The following is a 14,830-nucleotide window of genomic DNA, read 5'->3' on the forward strand; positions in this document are numbered from 1 at the left end:
GGGGTACAGCGGCGGTACAGCAGGGGCAGGGAGAGGAGTGACACTACAGAGAGACGCCACCCCCAAAGAGTGTTACAGGGGTACAGTGGGGGTACAGCAGGGGGCAGGGAGAGGAGAGACACTACAGAGAGACGCCACCCCCAAAGAGTGTTACAGGGGTACAGTGGGGGTACAGCAGGGGGCAGGGAGAGGAGAGACACTACAGAGAGACGCCACCCCCAAAGAGTGTTACAGGGGTACAGTGGGGGTACAGCAGGGGGCAGGGAGAGGAGAGACACTACAGAGAGACGCCACCCCCAAAGAGTGTTACAGGGGTACAGTTGGGGTACAGCAGGGGCAGGGAGAGGAGAGACACTACAGAGAGATGCTACCCCGAAAGAGTGTTACAGGGGTACAGCAGGGAGCAGGACACATCGGGACACAGTGTGGGGGGAAGGGGGTGCTGAGGTACCGTTGGGGTGACTGCTCTTAACAATAACTGGGGTCCACTCCTTCTGTCGGGCTGGAGGGAGAGGCGCTGAGAGACGGAGGACAGGAGAGGGGGAGAAGGAGAGGAGGAGGTGAGAGATGGGGAGAGGAGGAGGAGATGTGAGAGAGGAGGAAGAGGAGGAAGAGGGGGAGAGGGGGAGGAGGAGGTGAGAGGGGAGGAAGAGGGGGAGGGGGGAAGAGGAGGTGGGAGAGAGAGGAGGAGATGTGAGAGAGGAGGAAGAGGAGGAAGAGGGGGAGAGGAGGAAGACGGGGAAAAGGGGGAGGAGGAGGTGAGAGAGGAGGAAGAGGGGGAGGGGGGAGGAGATGTGAGAGAGGAGAAGAGGAGGAAGAGGGGGAGAGGAGAAGGAGGTGGGAGAGTAGGGAAGACGAGGAAGAGGGAGAGAGGAGGAGGAGAAGTGAGAGAGGAGGAAGAGGAGAAAGTGGGGGAGAGGAGAAGGAGGTGGGAGAGGAGGAAGAGGGGGAGGGGGGAGGAGGAGGTGGGAGAGGAGGAGGAGATGTGAGAGAGGAGAAGAGGAGGAAGAGGGGGAGAGGAGAAGGAGGTGGGAGAGGAGGAAGACGAGGAAGAGGGGGAGAGGAGGAGGAGGAGGAAGTGGAGGAAGAGGGGGGGAGGGGGAGGAGGAAGACGAGGAATAGGGGGGGAGGAGGTGAGAGAGGAGGAAGAGGAGGAAGAGGGGGAGGGGGGAGGAGGAGGTGGGAGAGGAGGAGGAGATGTGAGAGAGGAGGAAGAGGAGGAAGTGGGGGAGAGGGGGATAAGGAAGACGAGGGAGAGGGGGAGAGGGGGAGGAGGAAGACGAGGAAGAGGGGGAGAGGAGGAGGAGATGTGAGAGAGGAGTAAGAGGAGGGAGAGGGGGAGGAGGAAGACGAGGAAGAGGGGGGGGAGGAGGTGAGAGAGGAGGAAGAGGAGGAAGAGGAGGAGAGGCAGCAGAGACAGGGCCGAGTTGGGGGCCAGGAGTTTGGAGGAAAGGAAAGGAGGGCACGTGTGGGTGGGAAAGACAAACAGAGGGCAGGAGTGAGAAAGAGAGAGAGGAAGAGCGAGAGAGGGTGAGGAAGAGTGATGCTACACTGAGGGCAGGCCAGAAGCCCGTAACACTCCAGTTCCACCTTCCTCCGCGCTCCGAAAACAAGATTCTGACCGGCTGGCGTCCCCAGAATCCTTAGCTGACCACTCTTCCACTCCCGGGGGGATTCTGGGAAGGGCTGTACGAGGAGCTCGTTAGGCGCAGCCTCAGCAATTAGCCAGCTGCACCTGACCAGCTGGTGACGGCCAGACCAGGGCTCTGCTCTGCAGCATCCCGGTCACCCGCAGGCTGGCGATGATGTCAGCAACGGATGCGCCTCCGCTCCAATCAGAGCTGAGTCTCCCGCATGGCGCTGCGGACGTGAGACGCAGGTAGGAAGAGCCTGTCTTCCCCTTCTGATTTGCCCCGGTCAAGAGATTGGGCAGTACTGTAACTCAGGCCCAGAGAGGGGCAGTAGTGGGACTCAGGCCCAGAGAGGGGCAGTAGAGGAACTCAGGCCCAGAGAGGGGCAGTAGTGGGACTCAGGCCCAGAGAGGGGCAGTACTCTGACTCAGGCCCAGAGAGGGGGCAGCAGTGGGACTCAGACCCAGAGAGGGGCAGTAGTGGGACTCAGGCCCAGAGAGGGGCAGTACTCTGACTCAGACCCAGAGAGGGGGCAGCAGTGGGACTCAGACCCAGAGAGGGGCAGTATTCTGACTCAGACCCAGAGAGGGGCAGTAGTGGGACTCAGGCCCAGAGAGGGGCAGTATTCTGACTTAGACCCAGAGAGGGGCAGTAGTGGGACTCAGACCCAGAGAGGGGCAGCAGTGGGACTCAGGCCCAGAGAGGGGCAGTACTCTGACTCAGACCCAGAGAGGGGCAGTACTCTGACTCAGACCCAGAGAGGGGCAGTACTCTGACTCAGGCCCAGAGAGGGGCAGTAGTGGGACTCAGACCCAGAGAGGGGCAGTACTCTGACTCAGGCCCAGAGAGGGGCAGTACTCTGACTCAGACCCAGAGAGGGGCAGTACTCTGACTCAGACCCAGAGAGGGGGCAGTAGTGGGACTCAGACCCAGAGAGGGGCAGTACTCTGACTCAGGCCCAGAGAGGGGCAGTAGTGGGACTCAGACCCAGAGAGGGGGCAGTACTCTGACTCAGGCCCAGAGAGGGGGCAGCAGTGGGACTCAGACCCAGAGAGGGGCAGTAGTGGGACTCAGACCCAGAGAGGGGGCAGTACTCTGACTCAGGCCCAGAGAGGGGGCAGTAGTGGGACTCAGACCCAGAGAGGGGCAGCAGTGGGACTCAGACCCAGAGAGGGGGCAGTACTCTGACTCAGGCCCAGAGAGGGGGCAGTAGTGGGACTCAGGCCCAGAGAGGGGGCAGTAGTGAGACCCAGGCCCAGAGAGGGGCAGCAGTGGGACAGGCCCAGAGAGGGGCAGTACTCTGACTCAGGCCCAGAGAGGAGGCAGCAGTGGGACTCAGACCCAGAGAGGGGCAGCAGTGGGACAGGCCCAGAGAGGGGCAGTACTCTGACTCAGGCCCAGAGAGGAGGCAGCAGTGGGACAGGCCCAGAGAGGAGGCAGCAGCAGTGGGACAGAGCAGTAACAGCACGGGGGACCGGCAGGGCAGTCAGTACCGATGGCGGCGGCAGCCAGGCTGGCCCCGGCGCCCGACCTCCTCTCCTCCTCCTCGTCGCTGTCGGCGAAGTCGTCCAGGTTGCCGATGTCGGCGGGCTTGACGCTCATCAGGCTGGCCAGACTCTGCATGTCCTCGTCCCTGCGGGAGAAGAGCACCCACGCATCACCCGCAGGGACGCCCGTCGTCTGGACGCTGCACGCCACTCTGAAAGGCGCTATACCGTCTCTGATGAAGTGGATTACTTACGTGGCCTTGCCCTCCTTCAGGAAGACGCAGGACAGGGAGAGCTTCAGCGTGGCCTCCACCACCTTCACCGACAGCGGCTTGAGCTTCAGCGTCAGGTCGGTCTGGCTGGGGAGGGCGCTGGCGTACTTCTTCATGTTGACGTCCACCGACGCCAGCACCTTGCGGTGCCCCTTGGACTCCTGCGGGAGAGGTGGCGGGGGTGACGGTCAGGAGGACACGCCGTTTTTAGGGCTCGGTGTGAGAGTACAGGCCCAGTGTGACACTACAGGTCCAGTGTGAGAGTACAGGCCCAGTGTGAGAGTACAGGCCCAGAGTGAGAGTACAGGCCCAGAGTGACACTACAGGCCCAGTGTGAGAGTACAGGCCCAGTGTGAGAGTACAGGCCCAGAGTGACACTACAGGCCCAGTGTGAGAGTACAGGCCCAGTGTGAGAGTACAGGCCCAGAGTGACACTACAGGCCCAGTGTGAGAGTACAGGCCCAGAGTGAGAGTGCAGGCCCAGAGTGACACTACAGGCCCAGTGTGAGAGTACAGGCCCAGAGTGAGAGTGCAGGCCCAGAGTGACACTACAGGCCCAGTGTGACACTACAGGCCCAGTGTGAGAGTACAGGCCCAGAGTGACACTACAGGCCCAGTGTGAGAGTACAGGCCCAGTGTGAGAGTACAGGCCCAGAGTGAGAGTGCAGGCCCAGAGTGACACTACAGGCCCAGTGTGAGAGTACAGGCCCAGAGTGAGAGTGCAGGCCCAGAGTGACACTACAGGCCCAGTGTGACACTACAGGCCCAGTGTGAGAGTACAGGCCCAGAGTGACACTACAGGCCCAGTGTGAGAGTACAGGCCCAGTGTGAGAGTACAGGCCCAGAGTGAGAGTGCAGGCCCAGAGTGACACTACAGGCCCAGTGTGACACTACAGGCCCAGTGTGAGAGTACAGGCCCAGAGTGACACTACAGACCCTGAGTGACACTATAGGCCCAGTGTGAGAGTACAGGCCCAGAGTGACACTACAGGCCCAGTGTGAGAGTACAGGCCCTGAGTGACACTACAGGCCCAGTGTGAGAGTACAGGCCCATTGTGAGAGTACAGACCCAGAGTGACACTACAGGCCCAGAGTGACACTACAGGCCCAGTGTGAGAGTACAGGCCCTGAGTGAGAGTACAGGCCCAGAGTGACACTACAGGCCCAGAGTGAGAGTGCAGGCCCAGAGTGACACTACAGGCCCAGTGTGAGAGTACAGGCCCAGAGTGACACTACAGGCCCAGAGTGACACTACAGGCCCAGTGTGAGAGTACAGACCCTGAGTGACACTACAGGCCCAGTGTGAGAGTACAGGCCCTGACTGACACTACAGGCCCAGTGTGAGAGTACAGGCCCAGAGTGACACTACAGGCCCAGTGTGAGAGTACAGGCCCTGACTGACACTACAGGCCCAGTGTGAGAGTACAGGCCCAGAGTGACACTACAGGCCCAGTGTGACACTACAGGCCCGGTGTGAGAGTACAGGCCCAGAGTGACACTACAGGCCCAGTGTGAGAGTACAGGCCCAGTGTGAGAGTACAGGCCCAGAGTGATACTACAGGCCCAGTGTGAGAGTACAGGCCCAGAGTGACACTACAGGCCCAGAGTGACACTACAGGCCCAGTGTGAGAGTACAGGCCCAGAGTGACACTACAGGCCCAGTGTGAGAGTACAGGCCCTGAGTGACACTACAGGCCCAGTGTGAGAGTACAGACCCTGAGTGACACTACAGGCCCAGTGTGAGAGTACAGGCCCAGTGTGAGAGTACAGACCCTGAGTGACACTACAGGCCCAGTGTGAGAGTACAGGCCCAGTGTGAGAGTACAGGCCCTGAGTGACACTACAGGCCCAGTGTGAGAGTACAGGCCCAGAGTGACACTACAGGCCCAGTGTGAGAGTACAGACCCTGAGTGACACTACAGGCCCAGTGTGAGAGTACAGGCACAGAGTGACACTACAGGCCCAGAGTGACACTACAGGCCCAGTGTGAGAGTACAGGCCCAGTGTGAGAGTACAGGCCCAGAGTGAGAGTACAGACCCTGAGTGACACTACAGGCCCAGTGTGAGAGTACAGGCCCAGTGTGAGAGTACAGGCCCAGAGTGACACTACAGGCCCAGTTTCAGAGAGCAGATTCAGAATGAAATACGGGCCCAGTGTGACAGAACAGGTCAACAATATCTGCATCATTTACCAGATATCTGTCAACGATTTCTAACCTGGGTCTATACTGGACAGCACAGGCCTTTCCAACCTCTGTTGAAAGCAGGAAACAGTGGACATCAGCAGTAAATATGGCGACCAAGGCCGACCGACTCACATTCTCAATGACGAAGGTCCAGTCCTTGTCCTCAAACTCTTCGGCATGAGGGTCCTGCAGGAGAGGGAGCGATAACGCACACCGTCACTCCAGGCCAGGGTGCGAGAACCGACCCAGAGTCGACAGGCACTGTTCAGGCCTGTCTGTGTCTCCTTAACAGCTAACTGCAGTGCTTTAGAATTCAATTCACCTCTGCACTTTTTGAAAGGACTACCAAGTTTATTTCTTGTTCTCTACAATGTACTTGCGGTTCTGGTTGTTGTTATTTATTATGTCTGTAATGTCCTGTCTACATTGTGTGGTGCTGCCTGCTGTTCTGTGCAGTTCCCGAGAGATCAGTGCAAATATGCATGCTAATGTATATCTACAATAACCTCCTCCAATCTCTGCTCTATAGTATGTGCATAACTCTTTGTATATAGTAATTGTACAGTGTACAGTACGTACTGTATGTAACTCTGTGTATGTAGTAATAGAGGTGTGTACAGTATAGTATTTGTGTATTCAGTTCCTTTGGCCTGTCTGAACAGGGCCTTGCTCTGTCATCATGATCATTCCCCCTCTAACCCATTCCAGAGCAGTGATGTCTCGATTTTTAACACACGTGGCCAAAATGTTGCCAAATAATCAGCCGGTGAGACCGCATTGTAAACTTCCCCCGATTTACATTCTATAGTACCCCTCTGGCGCAGTGGTTCTTGCAGCGCTGGGGCCCTGGGTTCAACTCCAGAGCTGGGGGGGGGCTGTCTGTGTGGAGTTTGCACGTTCTCCCCCATGTTTGCATGGGTTTCCTCCCACAGTCCAAAGACGTGCTCGAGAGGTTAATTGGCTTCTGGGAAAACTGGCCCCGGTCTGAGTGCGAGTGTCTGTGTGCGTCCTGTGATGGACTGGCGTCCCACCCAGGGTGTAGCCTGCCTTGTGCCTGTTGCTTGCTGGGATAGGCTCAGGCTCCCCTGTCATCTTGAGGCTAGAAAATGGACGAATGGATCTACCCTTCTGCTCTACGACACTAATGCAGCCGTGGCCACTGACCCAGGCAAGGGAGGGCTACCTTATAGAGTGTGACGGTGATGTCCACGTTTTCCGGTACGGGCCACACCACCATCCCGCGGTACGGGTTCTTAATGCCCGGCTGCCATCCATGGGGCTGGAACAAAAAGAGAAGCCAGGTGACCCCCCGTCCCCCAATCGCCATTCTGAATGAGCAGCAGTAGTGTCTTATGGGTAACCCCTCGTCCGCCAATCGCCATTCTGAATCAACAGCGGCAGTGTCTCGTGGGTAACCCCTCGTCCGCCAATCGCCATTCTGAATGAGGAGCAGCAGTGTCTCGTGGGTAACCCCTCTTCCGCCAATCGCCATTCTGAATGAGCGGCAGCAGTGTCTCGTGGGTAACCCCTCGTCCGCCAATCGCCATTCTGAATCAACAGCGGCAGTGTCTCGTGGGTAACCCCCCGTCCGCCAATCGCCATTCTGAATGAGCGGCAGCAGTGTCTTGTGGGTAACCGACAAAAATACGTTCAATTCGCATTTCTGTCGAGTCAAGAGTCCTGCTCTAGTCCCTGCCTTGCGCCTGTTGCCTGCTGGGATAGACTCTGCCCCCCCACCCCACCCCCCGTGACCCCGGACAGGAAGGACCCAGTTAGAAAACGGGTGGATGGATGAACTACTCTACCTTCGAGCAGATGCGCCTGTTCCTCCGGGTCCAGACCACCTTCAGCTTGTCCGGCTGCCTGTGAAGAGGGGAAGAAGGGAGAGAGCACGTGAGATTTCAAGGTTGGAGGTCGGACACTGCTCTGCATTCGATGATCCACCCCAAGTAATCTTCTCCCCCAAAGGGGATCTGGCCTATCTGCGCAGGAACCAGAGTTTGGTCCTTTCCCTGGGGCCAGAGCACATCGGTCTCGGTAATTGTTCAGAGAGCTGCTATTACAAGACCAGCCCTGGAGGGGGCGCTACAGTACACTGAAGGCTAATCTGCCATCGACAGTAGTGCTGGTGCACAGTAGCCCAGCTGTGCCGACTGAAGTATTTGGGGGTAAAGTAAAGCACCTTTATCACATAGACAACAGCTGTGAGCCATCACACTATCGATTGTAAGACTTCACATGGCAAGCTGATCAACCAGTCTGCATTTATTTCTAGTTGAAAAATCCTTGTCTAGTCACCCAGTCCCTGGGTTTCTCCCAAATCCTGAAGCTATTATCAAGAGAGTTATGAGTATCCAGTAAATCCCTCTCCTCTTGGTAGGGGTGATGCAGTACCTTGATTATGAAATTTCTCTAGTAAAGGCAGGAAACCTTTGATATAGCTGGGCTGGACTGCAGAAACAGGGCCAGAAACTCCTCTAGAAACAGGAGCTGAAGTCCCCTCAACCTGCAGACCTCTAGAAACAAGCGCTAAAGTCCACTCAACCTGCAGTCCTCTAGAAACAAGAGCTAACGTCCACTCAACCTGCAGTCCTCTAGAGACAAGCGCTAATGTCCACTCAACCTGCAGTCCTCTAGAGACAAGCGCTAAAGTCCACTCAACCTGCAGTCCTCTAGAGACAAGCGCTAAAGTCCACTCAACCTGCAGTCCTCTAGAAACAAGCGCTAAAGTCCACTCAACCTGCAGTCCTCTAGAAACAAGCGCTAAAGTCCACTCAACCTGCAGTCCTCTAGAAACAAGAGCTAAAGTCCACTCAACCTGCAGTCCTCTAGAAACAAGCGCTAAAGTCCACTCAACCTGCAGTCCTCTAGAAACAAGCGCTAAAGTCCACTCAACCTGCAGTCCTCTAGAAACAAGCGCTAAAGTCCACTCAACCTGCAGTCCTCTAGAAACAAGCGCTAAAGTCCACTCAACCTGCAGTCCTCTAGAAACAGGAGCTAAAGTCCACTCAACCTGCAGTCCTCTAGAAACAAGTGCTAATGTCCACTCAACCTGCAGTCCTCTAGAGACAAGCGCTAAAGTCCACTCAACCTGCAGTCCTCTAGAAACAAGCGCTAAAGTCCACTCAACCTGCAGTCCTCTAGAAACAAGCGCTAAAGTCCACTCAACCTGCAGTCCTCTAGAGACAAGAGCTAAAGTCCACTCAACCTGCAGTCCTCTAGAAACAAGTGCTAATGTCCACTCAACCTGCAGTCCTCTAGAGACAAGAGCTAAAGTCCACTCAACCTGCAGTCCTCTAGAAACAAGCGCTAATGTCCACTCAACCTGCAGTCCTCTAGAAACAAGCGCTAATGTCCACTCAACCTGCAGTCCTCTAGAAACAAGCGCTAAAGTCCACTCAATCTGCAGTCCTCTAGAGACAAGCGCTAAAGTCCACTCAACCTGCAGTCCTCTAGAAACAAGCGCTAAAGTCCACTCAACCTGCAGTCCTCTAGAAACAAGCGCTAATGTCCACTCAACCTGCAGTCCTCTAGAAACAAGAGCTAAAGTCCACTCAACCTGCAGTCCTCTAGAGACAAGAGCTAAAGTCCACTCAACCTGCAGTCCTCTAGAAACAAGCGCTAAAGTCCACTCAACCTGCAGTCCTCTAGAGACAAGAGCTAAAGTCCACTCAACCTGCAGTCCTCTAGAGACGAGAGCTAAAGTCCACTCAACCTGCAGTCCTCTAGAGACAAGCGCTAAAGTCCACTCAACCTGCAGTCCTCTAGAGACAAGAGCTAAAGTCCACTCAACCTGCAGTCCTCTAGAGACAAGCGCTAAAGTCCACTCAACCTGCAGTCCTCTAGAAACAAGAGCTTAAGTCCACTCAACCTGCAGACCTCTAGAAACAAGCGCTAAAGTCCACTCAACCTGCAGTCCTCTAGAGACGAGAGCTAAAGTCCACTCAACCTGCAGTCCTCTAGAAACAAGCGCTAAAGTCCACTCAACCTGCAGTCCTCTAGAAACAAGCGCTAAAGTCCACTCAACCTGCAGTCCTCTAGAAACAAGCGCTAAAGTCCACTCAACCTGCAGTCCTCTAGAAACAAGCGCTAAAGTCCACTCAACCTGCAGTCCTCTAGAAACAAGCGCTAAAGTCCACTCAACCTGCAGTCCTCTAGAAACAAGAGCTAAAGTCCACTCAACCTGCAGTCCTCTAGAAACAAGAGCTAAAGTCCACTCAACCTGCAGTCCTCTAGAAACAAGCGCTAAAGTCCACTCAACCTGCAGTCCTCTAGAAACAGGAGCTAAAGTCCACTCAACCTGCAGTCCTCTAGAAACAAGTGCTAATGTCCACTCAACCTGCAGTCCTCTAGAGACAAGCGCTAAAGTCCACTCAACCTGCAGTCCTCTAGAAACAAGCGCTAAAGTCCACTCAACCTGCAGTCCTCTAGAAACAAGCGCTAAAGTCCACTCAACCTGCAGTCCTCTAGAGACAAGAGCTAAAGTCCACTCAACCTGCAGTCCTCTAGAAACAAGTGCTAATGTCCACTCAACCTGCAGTCCTCTAGAGACAAGAGCTAAAGTCCACTCAACCTGCAGTCCTCTAGAAACAAGCGCTAATGTCCACTCAACCTGCAGTCCTCTAGAAACAAGCGCTAAAGTCCACTCAACCTGCAGTCCTCTAGAAACAAGCGCTAATGTCCACTCAACCTGCAGTCCTCTAGAGACAAGAGCTAAAGTCCACTCAACCTGCAGTCCTCTAGAAACAAGCGCTAAAGTCCACTCAACCTGCAGTCCTCTAGAGACAAGAGCTAAAGTCCACTCAACCTGCAGTCCTCTAGAAACAAGAGCTAAAGTCCACTCAACCTGCAGTCCTCTAGAGACAAGCGCTAAAGTCCACTCAACCTGCAGACCTCTAGAAACAAGCGCTAAAGTCCACTCAACCTGCAGTCCTCTAGAGACGAGAGCTAAAGTCCACTCAACCTGCAGTCCTCTAGAGACAAGAGCTAAAGTCCACTCAACCTGCAGTCCTCTAGAGACAAGCGCTAAAGTCCACTCAACCTGCAGTCCTCTAGAAACAAGCGCTAAAGTCCACTCAACCTGCAGTCCTCTAGAGACAAGCGCTAAAGTCCACTCAACCTGCAGACCTCTAGAAACAAGCGCTAAAGTCCACTCAACCTGCAGTCCTCTAGAGACGAGAGCTAAAGTCCACTCAACCTGCAGTCCTCTAGAAACAAGAGCTAAAGTCCACTCAACCTGCAGTCCTCTAGAGACAAGCGCTAATGTCCACTCAACCTGCAGTCCTCTAGAAAAAAAGCGCTAAAGTCCACTCAACCTGCAGTCCTCTAGAAACAAGCGCTAAAGTCCACTCAACCTGCAGTCCTCTAGAAACAAGCGCTAAAGTCCACTCAACCTGCAGTCCTCTAGAAACAAGCGCTAAAGTCCACTCAACCTGCAGTCCTCTAGAAACAGGAGCTAAAGTCCACTCAACCTGCAGTCCTCTAGAAACAAGCGCTAAAGTCCACTCAACCTGCAGTCCTCTAGAGACAAGAGCTAAAGTCCACTCAACCTGCAGTCCTCTAGAAACAAGAGCTAAAGTCCACTCAACCTGCAGTCCTCTAGAAACAAGAGCTAAAGTCCACTCAACCTGCAGTCCTCTAGAAACAAGCGCTAAAGTCCACTCAACCTGCAGTCCTCTAGAAACAAGAGCTAAAGTCCACTCAACCTGCAGTCCTCTAGAAACAAGCGCTAAAGTCCACTCAACCTGCAGTCCTCTAGAGACAAGCGCTAAAGTCCACTCAACCTGCAGTCCTCTAGAAACAAGCGCTAAAGTCCACTCAACCTGCAGACCTCTAGAAACAAGCGCTAAAGTCCACTCAACCTGCAGTCCTCTAGAGACGAGAGCTAAAGTCCACTCAACCTGCAGTCCTCTAGAAACAAGAGCTAAAGTCCACTCAACCTGCAGTCCTCTAGAAACAAGAGCTAAAGTCCACTCAACCTGCAGTCCTCTAGAGACAAGCGCTAATGTCCACTCAACCTGCAGTCCTCTAGAAAAAAAGCACTAAAGTCCACTCAACCTGCAGTCCTCTAGAGACAAGCGCTAAAGTCCACTCAACCTGCAGTCCTCTAGAAACAAGAGCTAAAGTCCACTCAACCTGCAGTCCTCTAGAAACAAGTGCTAATGTCCACTCAACCTGCAGTCCTCTAGAGACAAGAGCTAAAGTCCACTCAACCTGCAGTCCTCTAGAAACAAGCGCTAATGTCCACTCAACCTGCAGTCCTCTAGAAACAAGCGCTAATGTCCACTCAACCTGCAGTCCTCTAGAAACAAGCGCTAAAGTCCACTCAACTGCAGTCCTCTAGAGACAAGCGCTAAAGTCCACTCAACCTGCAGTCCTCTAGAAACAAGCGCTAAAGTCCACTCAATCTGCAGTCCTCTAGAAACAAGCGCTAATGTCCACTCAACCTGCAGTCCTCTAGAAACAAGAGCTAAAGTCCACTCAACCTGCAGTCCTCTAGAAACAAGCGCTAAAGTCCACTCAACCTGCAGTCCTCTAGAAACAAGCGCTAAAGTCCACTCAACCTGCAGTCCTCTAGAAACAAGCGCTAAAGTCCACTCAACCTGCAGTCCTCTAGAAAAAAAGCGCTAAAGTCCACTCAACCTGCAGTCCTCTAGAGACGAGAGCTAAAGTCCACTCAACCTGCAGTCCTCTAGAGACAAGCGCTAAAGTCCACTCAACCTGCAGTCCTCTAGAAACAGGAGCTGAAGTCCCCTCAACCTGCAGTCCTCTAGAAACAAGCGCTAATGTCCACTCAACCTGCAGTGCTCTAGAGACAAGAGCTAAAGTCCACTCCTCCAGTCTTTATTGAGTGTAAAGGCTTTCCTGGAAAATGGAAAAAGCTCTAGACTGTGTAGTGGGATCACAGATGTGCAGACTAGGACAACGCAGACCGGCACACACACAAACACACAATCACATAGTCACACAGTCACACACAGACACACACAGTCCCACACAAGACACACACAGTGACACACAAACACACAATCACAGTCACACACAGACGCATACAGTGACACACAATCACACAGTCACACACACAGACGCACTGTCACACAGTCAAACACAGACACACACCGTCACACTGTCACACAAACACACACAAACACAGACACAGGGTGACAGACAAACACACAATCACAGTCACACAGTCACACACAGACACATACAGTGACACAAAATCACAGTCACACACAGACACACACCGTCACACAGACATAGTCACACAGTCACACAGACACGCAAACAATCACACACACTGTCACACACAGTCACACACAGTCACATACGTAGACAAACACATGTACACACACAGTCACACACACAGACACACAGAGACACTCAGACACACAGACAAACACCAACACACATACACGCACTGTCACACACACAGACACATACAGTCACACACACAGATACACAGCCAAACACATGTAGACACACAGTCACACATAGACACAGAGACACCAGGCATGTTGGACAGCCATGCCTGGCCCATGTGTATGAAAGATAAAAAAACTACGTGCACCCACACACACACACACTTGTCTGTTCAGGGGACAGACCAAGGGAGAGAGTGACTAACACACAGGTCCAGCACATGGGGCTGTCAGTACAGGCCAGGGTGGCCTGGATGAGGCAGGGAGGTAATTTTAGGCAGAGGCAGTAACGTGGATCTTGTGACAGCAGATCTGAAACCGCCCCAGGGTGGGGGCGTGCGTGGGGGGAGGAGGGGAGTGGGGGAGGGGGGGTGCGGGCAGAGGAAAGAGGAACTTTGCCTCTCGTCCTGCTGGTACAGAAGGAGACGGGGGGGGGGGGGATCTCAGAGGACCGAACCAGGACCGAAGAGACTCAGTCCCTTCGACGGTGTGATCTGGACCTTTTTTGTGACTTCCTGCACAGAGTCTTCAGGTTTTTGGTCCTTTGCAGGACTCATTCATTATCCATTTAATCGTTAACACTTCTCATCAGGCTTCAAGGTATAACAAATGTGACCAGACCTTTTAAGCAAGTCGATGTCTGAGGCAATCAACTGTCAAAGACCTTAAAATCCTATAGAGTGGAAGTCTACTTAAGAAAGGTTACTTTAAAGAAGTTTACTGTAAAGCACTTTGAGAAGCTACTTCTAAAAATATTGCATAAAATATTGTCCCTCTTCCCTGCACACTGTGTGTTTCAATCATTTTTTATACAAGTTGTTCGAAAAACAAATTTCCCTCCTGATGAATTGATCCTTTCACAAAAAAGCAATTCACCCCCTGAGAGACCTGTCTACAGTATAGAGACACCCAGCAGGTACAGATCACACACTGAGAGGCCTGTCTACAGTATAGAGACACGCAGCAGGTACAGATCACACACTGAGAGACCTGTCTACAGTATAGAGACACGCAGCAGGTACAGATCACACACTGAGAGACCTGTCTACAGTATAGAGACACCCAGCAGGTACAGATCACCCCCTGAGAGACCTGTCTACAGTATAGAGACACGCAGCAGGTACAGATCACACACTGAGAGACCTGTCTACAGTACAGAGACACGCAGCAGGTACAGATCACACACTGAGAGGCCTGTCTACAGTATAGAGACACACAGCAGGTACAGGTCAGACACTGAGAGACCTGTCTACAGTACAGAGACACGCAGCAGGTACAGATCACACACTGAGAGGCCTGTCTACAGTACAGAGACACGCAGCAGGTACAGATCACACACTGAGAGACCTGTCTACAGTATAGAGACACGCAGCAGGTACAGATCACACACTGAGAGACCTGTCTACAGTATAGAGACACCCAGCAGGTACAGATCACACACTGAGAGGCCTGTCTACAGTATAGAGACACCCAGCAGGTACAGATCAGACACTGAGAGACCTGTCTACAGTACAGAGACACGCAGCAGGTACAGATCACACACTGAGAGGCCTGTCTATAGTATAGAGACACACAGCAGGTACAGAACAGACACTGAGAGACCTGTCTACAGTACAGAGACACGCAGCAGGTACAGATCACACACTGAGAGACCTGTCTACAGTATAGAGACACGCAGCAGGTACAGATCACACACTGAGAGACCTGTCTACAGTATAGAGACACCCAGCAGGTACAGATCACACCCTGAGAGACCTGTCTACAGTATAGAGACACGCAGCAGGTACAGATCACACACTGAGAGACCTGTCTACAGTATAGAGACACGCAGCA

General features: G+C 53.6%; 2 protein-coding genes across 26 annotated transcripts in view; one reads left to right on the top strand and one right to left on the bottom strand.

Moving 5' to 3' along the window:
• LOC148646713 (uncharacterized) overlaps positions 1 to 14,830 on the top strand; it is a 263,071-nt gene that overhangs the window by 166,497 nt on the left and 81,744 nt on the right. The window lies entirely within an intron of this gene.
• The window catches only part of LOC148646719 (EH domain-binding protein 1-like protein 1), a 62,327-nt gene that overhangs the window by 36,895 nt on the left and 10,602 nt on the right, over positions 1 to 14,830 (bottom strand). For 20 of the 25 annotated variants that reach the window (XM_088608863.1, XM_088608861.1, XM_088608859.1 and 17 more), the window contains exons 2-7: positions 7,382 to 7,439; positions 6,760 to 6,855; positions 5,709 to 5,762; positions 3,373 to 3,551; positions 3,125 to 3,264; positions 452 to 517 (exon numbers count right to left, since the gene is read on the bottom strand). In XM_088608863.1, coding sequence (XP_088464989.1) covers positions 452 to 517; positions 3,125 to 3,264; positions 3,373 to 3,551; positions 5,709 to 5,762; positions 6,760 to 6,855; positions 7,382 to 7,439 — 593 coding nt within the window. The remainder of the gene's footprint in view (positions 1 to 451; positions 518 to 3,124; positions 3,265 to 3,372; positions 3,552 to 5,708; positions 5,763 to 6,759; positions 6,856 to 7,381; positions 7,440 to 14,830) is intronic. The other 5 variants (XM_088608857.1, XM_088608855.1, XM_088608875.1 and 2 more) reach the window with 2 other exon arrangements.

The sequence above is a fragment of the Lepisosteus platostomus genome, chromosome 16 (assembly GCF_059453375.1).
Source record: "Lepisosteus platostomus isolate fLepPlt1 chromosome 16, fLepPlt1.hap1, whole genome shotgun sequence".
In the NCBI taxonomy this organism is placed as follows: Eukaryota; Metazoa; Chordata; class Actinopteri; order Semionotiformes; family Lepisosteidae; genus Lepisosteus; species Lepisosteus platostomus.